This window comes from Haemorhous mexicanus, chromosome 36 (assembly GCF_027477595.1).
Source record: "Haemorhous mexicanus isolate bHaeMex1 chromosome 36, bHaeMex1.pri, whole genome shotgun sequence".
Classification (NCBI taxonomy): Eukaryota; Metazoa; Chordata; class Aves; order Passeriformes; family Fringillidae; genus Haemorhous; species Haemorhous mexicanus.
The window spans coordinates 707,737-727,787 of record NC_082376.1 but is presented as its reverse complement, the minus strand read 5'-3'; the positions used below and the strand labels follow the sequence as shown (position 1 = coordinate 727,787).

At 57.1% G+C, this 20,051-nt stretch overlaps 1 protein-coding gene across 1 annotated transcript in view; it reads right to left on the bottom strand.

Moving 5' to 3' along the window:
• Positions 1 to 333: 333 nt before the first annotated feature.
• Positions 334 to 20,051, bottom strand: part of SYMPK (symplekin scaffold protein) — a 62,008-nt gene continuing 42,290 nt past the window's right edge. Inside the window, exons 17-27 of the mRNA XM_059872483.1 lie at positions 17,509 to 17,656; positions 15,268 to 15,428; positions 9,292 to 9,400; positions 9,102 to 9,202; positions 8,916 to 9,006; positions 7,977 to 8,078; positions 5,726 to 5,913; positions 3,250 to 3,426; positions 2,136 to 2,242; positions 1,306 to 1,549; positions 334 to 378 (exon numbers count right to left, since the gene is read on the bottom strand). Of these exons, the coding sequence (XP_059728466.1) occupies positions 334 to 378; positions 1,306 to 1,549; positions 2,136 to 2,242; positions 3,250 to 3,426; positions 5,726 to 5,913; positions 7,977 to 8,078; positions 8,916 to 9,006; positions 9,102 to 9,202; positions 9,292 to 9,400; positions 15,268 to 15,428; positions 17,509 to 17,656 (1,473 nt within the window). The remainder of the gene's footprint in view (positions 379 to 1,305; positions 1,550 to 2,135; positions 2,243 to 3,249; positions 3,427 to 5,725; positions 5,914 to 7,976; positions 8,079 to 8,915; positions 9,007 to 9,101; positions 9,203 to 9,291; positions 9,401 to 15,267; positions 15,429 to 17,508; positions 17,657 to 20,051) is intronic.

Genomic DNA, 20,051 nt, shown 5'->3' with positions numbered 1-20,051 from the left:
AACCACACCCCCAAAAACAAACTCCACCCCTAAACTAAGCCCCACCCCAAAATCAAAGCCACGCCTCCATCATGCAAAACCCCGCCCTAAAATGTCATATGCATCCCAAAGCCACGCCCACCCCAAACACCCTCATGACAGCCCCGCCCCCTAATTTGCATTCACAAACCCCACCCCTTTTGAAAAAAAAAACCATCCTGCCCCACCCACCACAAAGCCACGCCCCCTTTTGGCACCGCCCCCAAAAACCATCCAGGACCAAGCTCTGCCCAGGTTTTTATTGAGCCCCTCCCCCACGCCCCGGGGGGGGTCTCGGGGGTCTCCCCGCCCCCCTCAGCCCTCGGAGGGACCCTCGGGGACGCCCCCCGGGGGGGGGCTCTGGGTGCCGGGGGGGGGGCGGCTCCGATGAGGGGGGGCTGGGGGGCGGGGCCTCGCCGGGAGGGGGGAGGGGCTGGGGGGGCTCCGTGCCCGAGGGGGGGTCCCTGGAGGGGGGGGAGAAAAGAGAGGGGGGAGGGGTTAGAACAGCCCCTCCCCCAACCTAAACCGGAGGGGTCAGAAATGCCCCTCCCCCAACCCAAATTGGGGGTCAGAAAAGCCCCTCCCCAAAAAGTGGGGGGAGGGGTGGGTGTGTTAGAAAAGCCCCTCCCCCTCCCCAAAATGGGGGGGGGAGACATGCCCCTCCCCCTGCCCAAAATGAGGTACAAAGCCCCTCCCCCTCCCCAGAATGCCCCTCCCCCTCCCAAAGTGGGGTACAAAGCCCCTCCCCCTCCCCAAAATGAGGTACAAAGCCCCTCCCCCTCCCCAGCATTCCCCTCCCCCTCCCCAAAGTGGGGTACAAAGCCCCTCCCCCTCCCCAAAATGGGGTACAGAGCCCCTCCCCTCAACAGAAAGCCCCTCCCCTCCCCCAAAGTGGGGTACAGAGCCCCTCCCCCCTCCCCAGAATGCCCCTCCCCCTCCCAAAGTGGGGTACAAAGCCCCTCCCCTTCCCAAAAATGAGGTACAAAGCCCCTCCCCCTCCCCAAAATGGGGTACAGAGCCCCTCCCACTCCCCAAAAATGCCCCTCCCCCTCCCCAAAGTGGGGTACAGAACCCCTCCCCCTCCCCAAAGTGGGGTACAAAGCCCCTCCTCCTCCCCAAAATGGGGTACAGAGCCCCTCCCCCTCCCCAAAATGGAGTACAGAGCCCCTCCCCCTCCCCAGAAAGCACCTCCCCCTCCCCAAAGTGGGGTACAGAGCCCCTCCCCCTCCCCAAAGTGGGGTACAGAGCCCCTCCCCCTCCCCAGAACCGGGTGGGGGAGGGTCTGACCTTGGTGGGGGTGGGGTCGAGGGCGGGGTCCGGGGGGGACGCGTCCCCTCCCCCCCCCGAGCTCTCCTCATCCTCGCCGACGCTGATGAAGATGGCGGGGGGCTCCAGCTCCGCCCCCCCCAGCTCCGGGGGGGCTCCCTCGGCGGGGGGGGGAGGGGACCCCGGGCCGGGACCCCCCGCCCGGGCCCGCGGGACCCCCCCGGGCCTTGGGCTCCTCCTCGGCCGGGCGCCGCGGGGGCTTCTCCTGGGCACGGGACAGGTGTCACCTGGCACCTGCCCTGTCCCTCTGGGCCCACCTGGGCAGGGGTCACCTGTCCCCACCTCCCCAGGTGTCCCCATGTCCCCTGTCCCACCTCCCCAGGTGTCCCCATGTCCCACTCCTGTCCCTCTGGGCCCACCTGGGCAGGTGTCCCCTGTCCCCACCTCCCCAGGTGTCCCCATGTCCCACTCCTGTCCCTCTGTGCCCACCTGTCCCCACCTCCTCAGGTGTCCCCACCTGGCCTGGTGTCCCCAGGTGTCCCCTGTCCCCACCTCCCCAGGAGTCCCCCATGTCCCACTCCTGTCCCTCTGTGCCCACCTGGGCAAGTGTCCCCCGTCCCCACCTCTCCAGGTGTCCGCTGTCCCTGTCCCCCCCTCTCCAGGTGTCCCCGTGTCACTGTCCCCACCTCCCCAGGTGTCCCCACCTCCCCAGGTGTCTCCCTGTCTCTTGTCCCCACCTCCCCAGGTGTCCCCCACCTCCCCAGGTGTCCCCACCCTCCCCAGGTGTCCCCACCTCCCCAGGTGTCTCCCTGTCCCTGTCCCCACCTCCCCAGGTGTCCCCACCTCCCCAGGTGTCCCCACCTCCCCAGGTGTCCCCACCTCTCCAGGTGTCCCCCTCGGGCTCGTGGCGCGTGGTGGCCTCCAGGATGGCCATGGTGGACAGGGGGATGTGCGCTTGCTGTCACCGAGGGGGGACACACGGGGGGACAGGTGTGACACCCCCTGGGAGTGCCACCTGTTCCTGGGTGTCACCTGTCCCCAGGAGTGCCACCTGTTCCTGGGTGTCACCTGTCCCCAGGGGTGTCACCTGTTCCTGGGTGCCACCTGTCCCCAGGGATGTCACCTGTCCCCGGGGGTTGTCACCTGTCCCCCATCCCAGGGGCTGTCCCCCATGCCCAGGTGAGGTCACCTGTCCCCCAGAGGTGTCACCTGTGGGGGGGTGAGGGCGCGCACGTGGCTCAGCAGGGGCTCCCGCAGCTCCGGGCACTTGTCACCCCCCATCCCCAGGTGATGTCACCTGTCCCCAGAGCTGTCCCCCATGCCCAGGTGAGGTCACCTGTCCCCAAAGGTGTCACCTGGTGGGGGGTGAGGGGTGCGCACGTGGCTCAGCAGGGGCTCCCGCAGCTCCGGGCACTTGTCACCCCCCCCATTCCCAGGTGATGTCACCTGTCCCCAGAGCTGTCCCCCATGCCCAGGTGAGGTCACCTGTCCCCAGAGGTGTCACCTGGTGGGGGGTGAGGGCGCGCACGTGGCTCAGCAGGGGCTCCCGCAGCTCCGGGCACTTGTCACCCCCCATCCCCAGGTGATGTCACCTGTCCCCAGAGCTGTCCCCCATGCCCAGGTGAGGTCACCTGTCCCCAGAGGTGTCACCTGGTGGGGGGTGAGGGCGCGCACGTGGCTCAGCAGGGGCTCCCGCAGCTCCGGGCACTTGTCACCCCCCCCATCCCCAGGTGATGTCACCTGTCCCCAGGGGCTGTCCCCCATGCCCAGGTGAGGTCACCTGTCCCCAGAGGTGTCACCTGGTGGGGGGTGAGGGCGCGCACGTGGCTCAGCAGGGGCTCCCGCAGCTCCGGGCACTTGTCACCCCCCCATCCCCAGGTGATGTCACCTGTCCCCAGAGCTGTCCCCCATCCCAGGGGCTGTCCCCCATGCCCAGGTGAGGTCACCTGTCCCCAGAGGTGTCACCTGGTGGGGGGTGAGGGCGCGCACGTGGCTCAGCAGGGGCTCCCGCAGCTCCGGGCACTTGTCGAAGACGGCGGCGAGCTGGGGCGGGGGCAGCTGCAGAATCACCTGGAAGCTCTGGGGCTTGGTGCGCTGGCAGCACTTGATGAACCCCTCCCACACCTTGGGGTACTTCCACACCTGGGGACACACACCTGGGGGTCACCTGGGACACACCTGGGGGTCACCTGGAATACACCTGAGTCACCTGGGACACACCTGGGGGTCAGCAGGGTCACCTGGGACACACCTGGGGGTCACCTGGGACACCTGGGATACACCTGAGTCACCTGGGACACCCCTGGGGGTCACCTGGGACACCTGGGATACACCTGAGTCATCTGGGACACACCTGGGGGTCAGCAGGGTCACCTGGGACACCCCTGGGGGTCACCTGGGACACACCTGGGACACTCCTGGGGCTTGGTGCGCTGGCAGCACTTGATGAACCCCTCCCACACCTTGGGGTACTTCCACACCTGGGGACACACACCTGGGGGTCAGCAGGGACACCTGGGACAGACCCGAGTCACCTGGGACACACCTGGGGGTCAGCAGGGTCACCTGGGACACACCTGGGGGTCACCTGGGACACCCCTGGAGGTCAGCAGGGTCACCTGGGACACACCTGAGTCACCTGGGACACACCTGAGGGTCAGCAGGGTCACCTGGGATACACCTGAGTCACCTGGGACACACCTGGGGGTCACCTGGGACACCCCTGGGGCTTGGTGCGATGGCAGCACTTGATGAAGCCCTCCTACACCTTGGGGTACTTCCACACCTGGGGCTCACCTGAGACACACCTGGGGGTCACCTGGGGGTGATTTTTACAGGAATTTTGGGGTCATTTCAGGGGGATTTTTGGGGTCATTTCAGGGGGATTTTTGGGGTAATTTCAGGGGATTTTGGGCCTCCAGACCTGTTTCATGATGAGCCTGGACAGGGTGCTCGTGACAGAGCCTGGATCACCGTGCGCATTGGGGATTTCGGGGTGGATTTTGGGGTGATCTCCATGGATTTTTGGCTGGAACTTTGGGGTAATTTCAGGGGGATTTTTGGGGTATTTTCAGGGGATTTTGGGCCCCCAGACCTGGTTCATGACGAGCCTGGAGAGGATGTTCATGATGGAGCCTGGATCACCGTGTGCATCGGGGATTTTGGGGTGGATTTTGGGGCAATTTCAGGGGGATTTTTGCAGGAATTTTGGGGTGATTTCAGGGTTTTTTTCGCTGGAATTTTGGGGTAATTTCAGGGGATTTTGGGCCTCCAGACCTGTTTCATGATGAGCCTGGACAGGGTGCTCATGATGGGGGTACACGGTCAGGGCTGGATCACCGTGCGCATCGGGGATTTCAGGACCAGGTTTGGGGTGAATTTTGGGTCAATTTCAGGGGGTTTTTTGGGGTCATTTCAGGGGGATTTTTGGGGTAATTTCAGGGGATTTTGGGGCTCCAGACCTGGTTCATGACGAGCCTGTGAGGATGTTCATGACGGAGCCGCCCAGACCTGGATCACCGTGCGCATCGGGGATTTTGGGGCCACTTTTGGGGTGAATTTTGGGGCAATTTCAGGGGGATTTTTGCAGGAATTTTGGGGTGATTTCGGGGTTTTTTTAACTGGATTTTTGGGGTAATTTCAGGGGATTTTGGGCCTTTCATGATGAGCCTGGAGAGGGTGTTCATGACGGAGCCACCCAGGCCTGGATCACCGTGTGCATCGGGGATTTCAGGACCAGGTTTGGGGTGAATTTTGGGGCAATTTCAGGGGGATTTTTGCAGGAATTTTGGGGTGATTTCGGGGTTTTTTTCGCTGGAATTTTGGGGTAATTTCAGGGGATTTTGGGCCTCCAGACCTGGTTCATGATGAGCCTGGACAGGGTGCTCATGACAGGGGTACACGGTCAGGGCTGGATCACCGTATGCATCGGGGATTTCAGGACCAGGTTTGGGGTGAATTTTGGGGCAATTTCAGGGGGATTTTTGCAGGAATTTTGGGGTGATTTCGGGGTTTTTTTCGCTGGAATTTTGGGGTAATTTCAGGGGATTTTGGGCCTCCAGACCTGGTTCATGATGAGCCTGGACAGGGTGCTCGTGACAGGGGTACACGGTCAGGCCTGGATCACCGTGCGCATCGGGGATTTTGGGGCCAGGTTTGGGGTGAATTTTGGGGCAATTTCAGGGGGATTTTTGCAGGAATTTTGGGGTGATTTCGGGGTTTTTTTCGCTGGAATTTTGGGGTAATTTCAGGGGATTTTGGCCTCCACACCTGTTTCATGATGAGCCTGGACATGATGTTCATGACAGGGGTACACGGTCAGGCCTGGATCACCGTGCGCATCGGGGATTTCGGGGCCAGGTTTGGGGTGAATTTTGGGTCAATTTCAGGGGAATTTTGCTAGAATTTTGGGGTAATTTCAGGGGATTTTGGGCCCCCACACCTGTTTCATGATGAGCCTGGAGAGGATGTTCATGACGAAGCCGCCCAGGCGGGGGTACATGGTCAGGGCCTGGATGACCGTGCGCATCAGCAGCATGGGCAGCGGGCTCTGCTCCATCAGCTGCTGCATCACCACGGCCAGCACCTCCGAGGTGTACACATTGCGCTCAGCAAAGCACAGGTTGGTGGCTGTGGGGACAGTGGGGACATGGGAGGGACTGGGAGGGCACTGGGAGGGAACTGGGAGGGACTGGGAGGGGAGTGGGAGGGACTGGGAGGGACTGGGAAGGACTGGGAGGGACTGGGAGGGGAGTGGGAGGGACTGGGAGGGACTGGGAGGGTGGGAGGGACTGGGAGGGACTGGGAGGGACTGGGATGGGAGTGGGAGGGACTGGGAGGGACTGGGAGGGACTGGGAGGGACTGGGATGGGAGTGGGAGGGACTGGGAGGGACTGGGAGGGACTGGGAGGCACCTCCGAGGTGTACACGTTGCGCTCAGCAAAGCACAGGTTGGTGGCTGTGGGGACAATGGGGACATGGGAGGGACTGGGAGGGGAGTGGGAGGGACTGGGAGGGACTGGGAGGGGACTGGGAGGGACTGGGAGGGACTGGGAGGGACTGGGAGGGGACTGGGAGGGACTGGGAGGGACTGGGAGGGACTGGGAGGGACTGGGAGGGACTGGGAGGCACCTCCGAGGTGTACACATTGCGCTCAGCAAAGCACAGGTTGGTGGCTGTGGGGACAATGGGGACATGGGAGGGACTGGGAGGGAACTGGGAGGGACTGGGAGGGACTGGGAGGGGAGTGGGAGGGACTGGGAGGGGAGTGGGAGGGACTGGGAGGGGCTGGGAGGGACTGGGAGGGACTGGGAGAGACTGGGAGGGACTGGGAGGGGAGTGGGAGGGGAGTGGGAGGGGCTGGGAGGGACTGGGAGGGACTGGGAGGGACTGGGAGGGACTGGGAGGGGAGTGGGAGGGACTGGGAGGGAGTGGGAGGGGCTGGGAGGGACTGGGAGGGGAGTGGGAGGGACTGGGAGGGGCTGGGAGGGACTGGGAGGGACTGGGAGAGACTGGGAGGGACTGGGAGGGGAGTGGGAGGGGAGTGGGAGGGGCTGGGAGGGACTGGGAGGGGAGTGGGAGGGACTGGGAGGGAACTGGGAGGGGAGTGGGAGGGACTGGGAGGGACTGGGAGGGACTGGGAGGGGAGTGGGAGGGACTGGGAGGGGACTGGGAGGGGAGTGGGAGGGACTGGGAGGGGACTGGGAGGGACTGGGAGGGACTGGGAGGGACTGGAGTCCAAGGACAGGGGTCCCATGTCCCCCCCCAACCTGTGTCCCGTGTGTCCCCCGTGTCCCTGTCACCCCTGGGTGTCCCCTGTCCCCTGTGCCCACCTCTGATGATGGATTTCATGTCACACTTGGGAGGACTCGATGTTGTGCAGGGGTCCCTCTGTGTCCCTCTGTCCCTCTGTGTCACTCTGTGTCCCTCTGTCCCTTTGGGTGTCCCTGTCACCCCTGGCTGTTCCTGTCACCCCTGGGTGTCCCCATGTCCCCTGGCTGTCCCCTGTGCCCACCTTTGATGATGGATTTCATGTCACACTTGGAGGAGTCGATGTTCTGCAGGGGCCCTGTGTCCCTCTGTGTCCCTCTGTCCCTCTGTCCCCATGTCCCTGTCACCCCTGGGTGTCCCTGTCACCCCTGGGTGTCCCCTGTCCCCTGTGCCCACCTTTGATGATGGATTTCATGTCACACTTGGAGGAGTCCATGTTGTGCAGGGGTCCCGTGTCCTCCTGTCCCTCTGTCCCCTTGGGTGTCCCTCTGTCCCCATGTCCCTGTCACCCCTGGGTGTCCCTGTCACCCCTGGCTGTCCCCATGTCCCCTGGGGTGTCCCCTGTGCCCACCTTTGATGATGGATTTCATGTCACACTTGGAGGAGTCGATGTTGTGCAGGGGTCTCTCTGTGTCACTCTGTGTCACTCTGTGTCCCTCTGTCCCCTTGGGTGTCCCTCTGTCCCCATGTCCCTGTCACCCCTGGGTGTCCCTGTCACCCCTGGGTGTCCCCTGTCCCCTGTGCCCACCTTTGATGATGGATTTCATGTCACACTTGGAGGAGTCCATGTTGTGCAGGGGTCCCGTGTCCTCCTGTCCCTCTGTCCCCTTGGGTGTCCCTCTGTCCCCATGTCCCTGTCACCCCTGGGTGTCCCTGTCACCCCTGGCTGTCCCCATGTCCCCTGGGGTGTCCCCTGTGCCCACCTTTGATGATGGATTTCATGTCACACTTGGAGGAGTCGATGTTGTGCAGGGCGATCAGGAGCTCCCCGGGGTTCAGGGGGGACACGGCCGAGGTGCCGTCACCTGCGGGGACACCGGGGTGACAGGGACAGGGACAGGGACAGGGGACAGGGAGAGGGGACAGGGACATGGACAAGGGACAGGGAGAGGGGACAGGGGACAGGGACAGGAGACAGGGAGAGGGGACAGGGAGAGGGACAGGGACAGGGAGAGGGGACAGGGAGATGGGACAGGGAAAGGGACAGGGACAGGGACAGGGGACAGGGACATGGACAAGGGACAGGGAGAGGGGACAGGGAGAGGGGACAGGGAGAGGGGACAGGGGACAGGGAGAGGGGACAGGGACATGGACAGCTGGGGACAGGGCTGTCCCATATCCCCAGCTATCCCCACTGTCCCCTCACCGTGCTGTGTCCCACCCCAGCTGTCCCCAAGCTGTCCCCAAGCTGTCCCCTCACCGTGCTGTGTCCCCAGCAGGCCTGTCCCCTGTCCCACCCCAGCTGTCCCCAGTGTCCCCAGTGTCCCCTCACCGTGCTGTGTCCCCAGCAGGCGGTTGAACACCTCCTTGACCACGATGGGGTTGTCCCCAGCAGGCCTGTCCCCTGTCCCACCCCAGCTGTCCCCAAGCTGTCCCCTCACCGTGCTGTGTCCCCAGCAGGCCTGTCCCCTGTCCCACCCCAGCTGTCCCCAGCTGTCCCCAGCTGTCCCCAGGCTGTCCCCAAGCTGTCCCCTCACCGTGCTGTGTCCCCAGCAGGCGGTTGAACACCTCCTTGACCACGATGGGGTTGTCCCCAACAGGCCTGTCCCCTGTCCCACCCCAGGCTGTCCCATGTCCCCAGCTGTCCCCAATGTCCGGAGCTGTCCCCAGTGTCCCCAGCTGTCCCCAAGCTGTCCCCTCACCGTGCTGTGTCCCCAGCAGGCGGTTGAACACCTCCTTGACCACGATGGGGTTGAGTTTGATCAGTTTGGGCAGCGCCTGGATCACCTCTTTCTGCACCAAAACCGCCCCGTCAGCCCTGGGGACGCTCGGTGACACCCAGTGACACCCGGGTGACACCGGGGCAGGGGGACAAAGGCCACCCCCACCTTCTCCAGCCCGTTGAGGACGGGGATGAGGAACCTGACGTCCGGCAGCCGCTTGTGGTAGAGATCCCTGACGCGCTTGACCAGCTCGGGCGAGGGTGGCACTGCGGGGAGGGGACGGCGCTGTCACCTCTGGGGCCACCCCCAGGTGTGCCCAGGTGTGCCCAGGTGTGCCCAGGTGTGCCCAGCCCACCTTTGTCCGTCAGGCTGTGCAGGCAGCGCGTCACCAGCGTCTCGGCGCCCTTGGGGCAGTTCTCCACCAGCAGCAGCAGCTCCGGAGAGTTCATCCCCATCCCGCGGATCTGAACCCAAAAAAATTCACTTTTTGGGCACCAAAATTGGGGTTTTTAAAGGGAAATTGGGTCACTAAAATTGGGTTTGAAAGGGGAATTATTGTCACTGAAATTGGGGTTTAAAGGGGAATTATTGTCACTGAAATTGGGTTTTAAAGGGGAATTATTGTCACTGAAATTGGGGTTTTTAAAGGGGAATTATTGTCACCAAAATTGGGGTTTTTAAAGTGAAATTTGGTCACTGAAATTGGGTTTTAAAGGGGAATTATTGTCACTGAAATTGGGTTTTAAAGGTAAATTATTGTCAGTAAAATTGGGTTTTAAAGGGAAATTATTGTCACCGAAATTGGGTTTTTTAAAGTGAAATTTGGTCACCGGAATTGGGTTTTAAAGGGGAATTATTGTCACTGAAATTGGGGTTTTTAAAGGGGAATTATTGTCAGTAAAATTGGGGTTTTTAAAGGGAAATTATTGTCACTAAAATTGGGTTTTAAAGGTAAATTATTGTCACTGAAATTGGGTTTTTTAAAGGGGAATTATTGTCAGTAAAATTGGGGTTTTTAAAGTGAAATTTTGGGCACTGGAATTGGGTTTTAAAGGGGAATTATTGTCACTGAAATTGGGTTTTTTAAAGGGGAATTATTGTCAGTAAAATTGGGTTTTTTAAAGTGAAATTGGGTCACCGGAATTGGGTTTTAAAGGGGAATTATTGTCACTGAAATTGGGTTTTTTAGGGTCAAATTTGGTCACTGAAATTGGGTTTTAAAGGGGAATTATTGTCACCGAAATTGGGGTTTTTAAAGGGAAATTGGGTCACTGAAATTGGGTTTTAAAGGGAAATTATTGTCACTAAAATTGGGTTTTAAAGGGAAATTATTGTCACCAAAATTGGGTTTTTTATGGTCAAATTTTGGGCACTGAAATTGGGTTTTAAAGGGGAATTATTGTCACTGAAATTGGGTTTTTTAAAGGGGAATTATTGTCACTGAAATTGGGTTTTTTAAAGGGGAATTATTGTCACTGAAATTGGGTTTTAAAGGTAGATTATTGTCACTAAAGTTGGGTTTTAAAGGGGAATTATTGTCACCGAAATTGGGGTTTTTAAAGGGAAATTGGGTCACTGAAATTGGGTTTTAAAGGGAAATTATTGTCACTAAAATTGGATTTTTTACGGTCAAATTTGGTCACTGAAATTGGGTTTTAAAAGGGGATTTATTGTCACTGAAATTGGGGTTTTTACGGTCAAATTTTGGGCACTGAAATTGGGTTTTAAAGGTAGATTATTGTCACTAAAATTGTGTTTTAAAGGTAAATTATTGTCACTGAAATTGGGTTTTAAAGGGAAATTATTGTCACTGAAATTGGGTTTTCTACGGTCAAATTTTGTCACTGAAATTGGGTTTTTTAAAGGTAAATTATTGTCACTAAAATTGGGTTTTAAAGGTAGATTATTGTCACTAAAATTGGGTTTTAAAGGGGAATTATTGTCACTAAAATTGGGGTTTTTATGGTCAAATTTTGTCACTGAAATTGGGTTTTAAAGGGAAATTATTGTCACTAAAATTGGGTTTTAAAGGGGAATTATTGTCACTGAAATTGGGTTTTTTAAAGGGGAATTATTGTCACTGAAATTGGGTTTTTTAAAGGGGAATTATTGTCACTAAAATTGGGTTTTAAAGGTAGATTATTGTCACTAAAGTTGGGTTTTAAAGGGAAATTATTGTCACTTAAATTGGGGTTTTTAAAGTGAAATTTGGTCACTGGAATTGGGTTTTAAAGGTAAATTATTGTCACCAAAATTGGGTTTTTTAGGGTCAAATTTGGTCACTAAAATTGAGGTTTTTGAAGCCAAATTTAGTCACTGACACTGATTTTTTTACAGTGAAATTTTGTCACCAAAATTGGGTTTTTTAAAGCCAGATTTTTGTCACTAAAATCGGGTTTTTTAAAGCTGAACGAGGCCTCGATTTCCCAGTGTCCCCAACATCCCCAGGTGTCCCCAATGTCCCCAAATGTCCCCTCACGGCTGCTCGATGACCCCACGATGGTCACACCCAACTGCCCCAATTAACCAACCCCACTAATTGATCATCACTAATTGATAACGGGGACAGGGAAGGCGATTTCCCACGGTGCCCATGGATGTCCCCATGATGTCCCCAATGTCCCCATGATGTCCTCAATGTCCCCATGATGTCCCCAATGTCCCTGACCGGCTGCTCAATGACCCCACAATGGTCACACCCAACTGCCCCAATCAACCAACCCCACTAATTGATCATCACTAATTGATAACGGGGACAGGGAAGGCGATTTCCCACGGTGCCCATGGATGCCCCCATGATGTCCCCAATGTCCCCATGATGTCCTCAATGTCCCCATGATGTCCCCAATGTCCCTGACCGGCTGCTCGATGACCCCACGATGGTCACACCCAACTGCCCCAATTAACCAACCCCACTAATTGATCATCACTAATTGATAACGGGGACAGGGAAGGCGATTTCCCACGGTGCCAATTCATGTCCCCAGATGTCCCCAATGTCCCCATGATGTCCCCATGATGTCCCCAAATGTCCCCTCACGGCTGCTCGATGACCTCACGATGGTCACACCCAACTGCCCCAATCAACCAACCCCACTAATTGATCATCACTAATTAATAACGGGGACAGGGAAGGCGATTTCCCACGGTGCCCATGGATGTCCCCATGATGTCCCCAATGTCCCCAGTGTCCCCAGTGTCCCTGACTGGCTGCTCAATGACCCCACGATGGTCACACCCAACTGCCCCAATTAACCAACCCCACTAATTATCCACAGGGACAGGGAAGGTGATTTCCCACGGTGCCATTGGATGTCCCCATGATGTCCCCAGTGTCCCCATGATGTCCCCATGATGTCCCCAAATGTCCCCTGACCGGCTGCTCGATGACCCCACAATGGTCACACCCAACTGCCCCAATTAACCAACCCCACTAATTAATAACGGGGACAGGGAAGGCGTTTTCCCACGGTGCCCATGGATGTCCCCATGATGTCCCCAATGTCCCCAAATGTCCCCAGTGTCCCCAAATGTCCCCTCACGGCTGCTCGATGACCCCACGATGGTCACACCCAACTGCCCCAATTAACCAACCCCACTAATTGATCATCACTAATTAATAACGGGGACAGGGAAGGTGATTTCCCACGGTGCCATTGGATGTCCCCATGATGTCCCCAATGTCCCCATGATGTCCCCTGACCGGCTGCTCGATGACCTCCACGTCACCTCTACGATGGTCACACCCAACTGCCCCAATTAACCAACCCCACTAATTAATAACGGGGACAGGGAAGGCGATTTCCCACGGTGCCCATGGATGTCCCCATGATGTCCCCAATGTCCCCATGATGTCCTCAATGTCCCCATGATGTCCCCAGTGTCCCTGACCGGCTGCTCGATGACCTCACAATGGTAACACCCAACTGCCCCAATTAACCAACCCCACTAATTAATAACGGGGACAGGGAAGGCGTTTTCCCACGGTGCCCATGGATGTCCCCATGATGTCCCCAATGTCCCCATGATGTCCTCAGTGTCCCCATGATGTCCCCAGTGTCCCCAGTGTCCCTGACCGGCTGCTCGATGACCCCACAATGGTCACACCCAACTGCCCCAATTAACCAACCCCACTAATTAATAACGGGGACAGGGAAGGCGATTTCCCACGGTGCCAATTCATGTCCCCAGATGTCCCCAATGTCCCCATGATGTCCCCATGATGTCCCCAAATGTCCCCTCACGGCTGCTCGATGACCTCACGATGGTCACACCCAACTGCCCCAATCAACCAACCCCACTAATTGATCATCACTAATTAATAACGGGGACAGGGAAGGCGATTTCCCACGGTGCCCATGGATGTCCCCATGATGTCCCCAATGTCCCCAGTGTCCCCAGTGTCCCTGACTGGCTGCTCAATGACCCCACGATGGTCACACCCAACTGCCCCAATTAACCAACCCCACTAATTATCCACAGGGACAGGGAAGGTGATTTCCCACGGTGCCATTGGATGTCCCCATGATGTCCCCAGTGTCCCCATGATGTCCCCATGATGTCCCCAAATGTCCCCTGACCGGCTGCTCGATGACCCCACAATGGTCACACCCAACTGCCCCAATTAACCAACCCCACTAATTAATAACGGGGACAGGGAAGGCGTTTTCCCACGGTGCCCATGGATGTCCCCATGATGTCCCCAATGTCCCCAAATGTCCCCAGTGTCCCCAAATGTCCCCTCACGGCTGCTCGATGACCCCACGATGGTCACACCCAACTGCCCCAATTAACCAACCCCACTAATTGATCATCACTAATTGATAACGAGGACAGGGAAGGCGATTTCCCACGGCGTCCATGGATGTCCCCATGATGTCCCCAATGTCCCCATGATGTCCCCAATGTCCCCATGATGTCCCCAATGTCCCTAAATGTCCTCTCACGGCTGCTCGATGACCTCACAATGGTCACACCCAACTGCCCCAATTAACCAACCCCACTAATTGATCATCACTAATTGAAAACGGGGACAGGGAAGGTGATTTCCCACGGTGCCAATTCATGTCCCCAATGTCCCCATGATGTCCTCAATGTCCCCATGATGTCCCCAGTGTCCCTGACCGGCTGCTCGATGACCCCACAATGGTCACACCCAACTGCCCCAATTAACCAACCCCACTAATTGATCATCACTAATTGATAACGGGGACAGGGAAGGCGATTTCCCACGGTGCCAATTCATGTCCCCATGATGTCCCCAATGTCCCCATGATGTCCTCAATGTCCCCACGATGTCCCCAGTGTCCCTGACCGGCTGCTCGATGACCCCACGATGGTCACACCCAACTGCCCCAATTAACCAACCCCACTAATTGATATCGGGGACAGGGAAGGCGTTTTCCCACGGTGCCCATGGATGTCCCCAGATGTCCCCAATGTCCCCAGATGTCCCCATGATGTCCCCAGTGTCCCTGACCGGCTGCTCGATGACCTCACAATGGTCACACCCAACTGCCCCAATTAACCAACCCCACTAATTGATCATCACTAATTGATAACAGGGACAGGGAAGGCGATTTCCCACGTGCCATTGGATGTCCCCATGATGTCCCCAATGTCCCCATGATGTCCCCAGTGTCCCCAAATGTCCCCTCAGGGGCTGCTCGATGACCCCACGATGGTCACACCCAACTGCCCCAATTAACCAACCCCACTAATTGATCATCACTAATTAATAACGGGGACAGGGAAGGTGATTTCCCACGGTGCCCATGGTGTCCCCATGATGTCCCCAATGTCCCCATGATGTCCTCAATGTCCCCATGATGTCCCCAGTGTCCCTGACCGGCTGCTCGATGACCTCACGATGGTAACACCCAACTGCCCCAATTAACCAACCCCACTAATTGATCATCACTAATTAATAACGGTGACAGGGAAGGTGATTTCCCACGGTGCCCATTGGATGTCCCCATGATGTCCTCAATGTCCCCATGATGTCCCCAGTGTCCCCAAATGTCCCCTCACGGCTGCTCGATGACCCCACGATGGTCACACCCAACTGCCCCAATTAACCAACCCCACTAATTGATAACGAGGACAGGGAAGGCGATTTCCCACGGTGCCCATGGATGTCCCCAGATGTCCCCAATGTCCCCAATGTCCCCTGACCGGCTGCTCGATGACCTCCACGTCACCTCCACGATGGTCACACCCAACTGCCCCAATTAACCAACCCCACTAATTAATAACAGGGACAGGGAAGGCGATTTCCCACGGTGCCCATGGATGTCCCCAGATGTCCCCAATGTCCCCAATGTCCCCTGACCGGCTGCTCGATGACGCGCAGCACCGTGCGCTTGATGTCGGCGATGGCCTCGGTGTAGACGGAGGCGAGCTCGTGGATCAGCTTGTGGTTGTGGGGCAGCAGCGCCAGGTACAGGTACAGGCACTGCTTGATGGTCTCCTCGGTCCAGGGCGCCGCCACCTCTGGGGACACCAAGGGACACCAAATCGGGGTCAGAGTGACAAAAATGGGGTCAGAGTGACAAAAAATGGGGTCAGAGTGACAAAAAATGGGGTTTCTGTGAGGGAAAATGGGCCAGGTACAGGTACAGGTACAGGTACAGGCACTGCTTGATGGTCTCCTCGGTCCAGGGCGCCGCCACCTCTGGGGACACCAAGGGACACCAAATTGGGGTCAGAGTGACCAATAATGGGGTCAGAGTGAGGGAAAATGGGCCAGGTGCAGGTACAGGTGCAGGTACAGGTACAGGTACAGGTACAGGTACAGGTACAGGTACAGGCACTGCTTGATGGTCTCCTCGGTCCAGGGCGCCGCCACCTCTGGGGACACCAAGGGACACCAGATCGGGGTCACAGTGACAAAAATGGGGTCAGAGTGACAAAAAATGGGGTTTCTGTGAAGGAAAACGGGCCAGGTACAGGTACAGGTACAGGTACAGGTACAGGCACTGCTTGATGGTCTCCTCGGTCCAGGGCGCCGCCACCTCTGGGGACACCAAGGGACACCAAATTGGGGTCAGAGTGACCAAAAATGGGGTCAGAGTGACCAAAAATGGGGCTTCTGTGAGGGAAAATGGGCCAGGTACAGGTACAGGTACAGGTACAGGTACAGGTACAGGTACAGGCACTGCTTGATGGTCTCCTCGGTCCAGGGCGCCGCCACCTCTGGGGACACCAAGGGACACCAGATCGGGGTCACAGTGACAAAAAATGGGGTCAGAGTGACAAAAATGGGGTCAGAGTGACAAAAAATGGGGTTTCTGTGAGGGAAAATGGGCCAGGTACAGGTACAGGTACAGGTACAGGTACAGGTACAGGTACAGGTACAGGCACTGCTTGATGGTCTCCTCGGTCCAGGGCGCCGCCACCTCTGGGGACACCAAGGGACACCAAATCGGGGTCAGAGTGACAAAAATGGGGTCAGAGTGACCAAAAATGGGGTTATTGTGACAAAAATTGGGGTGAAAGTGACCAAAAATGGATTAAAGTGGCCAAAAATGGGGTGACAATGACCAAAATTGGGGTGAAAGTGACCAAAATTGGGGCAGTGATGATAAAAAACCGAGCTGGTAATGACCAAGTTCACATTAAGGATATTTCCCGTAAAATATTTGGGATTTCCCATAAAATATTTGGGATTTCCCATGGAATATTTGGGATTTCCCACGGAACATTTTGGATTTCCCATAAAATATTTTGGATTTCCCATAAAATATTTTGAATTTCCCATAAAATATTTTGAATTTCCCACGGAACATTCTGGATTCCCACGGAATATTTTGAATTTCCCACGGAATATTCTGAATTTCCCACGGAACATTTTGAATTTCCCATGGAACATTTTGGATTCCCAGAGAATATTTTGGATTTCCATAAAATATTTTGGATTTCCCACGGAATATTTTGAATTTCCATGGAATATTTTGAATTTCCCACGGAATATTTTGAATTTCCCATAAAATATTTGGGATTTCCACAGAACATTTGGGATTTCCCACAGAACATTTTGAATTTCCCACAGAATATTTTGAATTTCCCATAAAATATTTTGAATTTCCCACGGAACATTTTGAATTTCCCACAGAATATTTGGATTTCCCACGGAACATTTTGGATTTCCCACGGAACAGTTTGAATTTCCCACGGAACATTTTGAATTTCCCACGGAATATTTTGGATTTCCCATAAAATATTTGGGATTTCCCATGGAATATTTGGGATTTCCCACGGAACATTTTGAATTTCCCATAAAATATTTTGGATTTCCTACGGAATATTTTGAATTTCCCATAAAATATTTGGGATTTCCACAGAATATTTTGGACTTCCACAGAATATTTTGAATTTCCCACGGAATATTCTGAATTTCCCACGGAACATTTTGAATTTCCCACGGAACATTTTGAATTTCCCATAAAATATTTTGAATTTCCATGGAACATTCCGGATTCCCACGGAACATTCTGGATTCCCACGGAACGTTCTGGATTCCCCACGGACTATTTCCCCTTTCCCAGGGGATTTTGGGGGTTCGGGGCCTCACCTGTGTCCTTGTCGGCCCCGAAGAGCACCGAGGGGGGGTTGGGGTGCACCAGCAGCTGCAGGTAATTCAGGGCGAACTTCTCCACGTACTCGCGCAGCTGCTCCTTCTCGTACATGCGCTTGATGAACTGCAGCGCCTGCTGCCGCACCTGCGCACACCTGTGTCACCTGTGTGCCACCTGGGGGTGTCACCTGTGCCATCCCTGTGTCACCCCTGTGTCACCTGGGCACACCTGGGCACCCCTGTGTGCCACCTGCTCCTTCTCGTACATGCGCTTGATGAACTGCAGCGCCTGCTGCCGCACCTGCGCACACCTGTGTCACCTGTGTGCCACCTGGGCACACCTGTGTCACCCCTGTGTCACCTGGGCACACCTGGGCACCCCTGTGTGCCACCTGCTCCTTCTCGTACATGCGCTTGATGAACTGCAGCGCCTGCTGCCGCACCTGCGCACACCTGTGTCACCTGTGTGCCACCTGGGGGTGACACCTGGGAACACCTGCGCACACCTGTGTCACCTGGGCACACCTGGGGGTGTCACCTGTGCCACCCCTGTGTCACCTGGGCACACCTGTGTGTCACCTGTGCCACCCCTGTGTGCCACCTGCTCCTTCTCGTACATGCGCTTGATGAACTGCAGCGCCTGCTGCCGCACCTGCGCACACCTGTGTCACCTGTGTGCCACCTGTGCCATCCCTGTGTCACCTGGGCACACCTGGGCACCCCTGTGTGCCACCTGCTCCTTCTCGTACATGCGCTTGATGAACTGCAGCACCTGCTGCCGCACCTGCGCACACCTGTGTCACCTGTGTGCCACCTGGGGGTGTCACCTGTGCCACCCCTGTGCCACCTGTGCCACCCCTGTGTGCCACCTGCTCCTTCTCGTACATGCGCTTGATGAACTGCAGCGCCTGCTGCCGCACCTGCGCACACCTGTGTCACCTGTGTGCCACCTGGGGGTGTCACCTGGGCACACCTGTGTCACCCCTGTGTCACCAGGGCCACCCCTGTGTGCCACCTGGGCACCCCTGTGTGCCACCTGCTCCTTCTCGTACATGCGCTTGATGAACTGCAGCGCCTGCTGCCGCACCTGCGCACACCTGTGTCACCTGTGTGCCACCTGGGGGTGTCACCTGTGCCATCCCTGTGTCACCTGGGCCACCCCTGTGTGCCAACTGCTCCTTCTCGTACATGCGCTTGATGAACTGCAGCGCCTGCTGCCGCACCTGCGCACACCTGTGTCACCTGGGCACACCTGGAGGTGACACCTGTGCCACCCCTGTGCCATCCCTGTGTCACCTGGGCACACCTGGGCACCCCTGTGTGCCACCTGCTCCTTCTCGTACATGCGCTTGATGAACTGCAGCGCCTGCTGCCGCACCTGCGCACACCTGTGTCACCTGTGTGCCACCTGGGGGTGTCACCTGTGCCACCCCTGTGTCACCTGGGCACACCTGGGCACCCCTGTGTGCCACCTGCTCCTTCTCGTACATGCGCTTGATGAACTGCAGCGCCTGCTGCCGCACCTGCGCACACCTGTGTCACCTGTGTGCCACCTGGGGGTGACACCTGTGCCATCCCTGTGTCACCTGGGCACACCTGGGGGTGACACCTGGGCACACCTGTGTTACCCCTGTGTCACCTGGGCACCCCTGTGTGCCACCTGCTCCTTCTCGTACATGCGCTTGATGAACTGCAGTGCCTGCTGCCGCACCTGCGCACACCTGTGTCACCTGTGTGCCACCTGGGGGTGCCACCTGGGCACACCTGTGTCACACCTGTGTGTCACCTGGGCACCCCTGTGTGCCACCTGCTCCTTCTCGTACATGCGCTTGATGAACTGCAGCGCCTGCTGCCGCACCTGCGCACACCTGTGTCACCTGTGTGCCACCTGGGGGTGTCACCTGTGCCATCCCTGTGTCACCCCTGTGTCACCTGGGCACACCTGGGCACCCCTGTGTGCCACCTGCTCCTTCTCGTACATGCGCTTGATGAACTGCAGCGCCTGCTGCCGCACCTGCGCACACCTGTGTCACCTGTGTGCCACCTGGGCACACCTGTGTCACCCCTGTGTCACCTGGGCACACCTGGGCACCCCTGTGTGCCACCTGCTCCTTCTCGTACATGCGCTTGATGAACTGCAGCGCCTGCTGCCGCACCTGCGCACACCTGTGTCACCTGTGTGCCACCTGGGGGTGACACCTGGGAACACCTGCGCACACCTGTGTCACCTGGGCACACCTGGGGGTGTCACCTGTGCCACCCCTGTGTCACCTGGGCACACCTGTGTGTCACCTGTGCCACCCCTGTGTGCCACCTGCTCCTTCTCGTACATGCGCTTGATGAACTGCAGCGCCTGCTGCCGCACCTGCGCACACCTGTGTCACCTGTGTGCCACCTGTGCCATCCCTGTGTCACCTGGGCACACCTGGGCACCCCTGTGTGCCACCTGCTCCTTCTCGTACATGCGCTTGATGAACTGCAGCACCTGCTGCCGCACCTGCGCACACCTGTGTCACCTGTGTGCCACCTGGGGGTGTCAC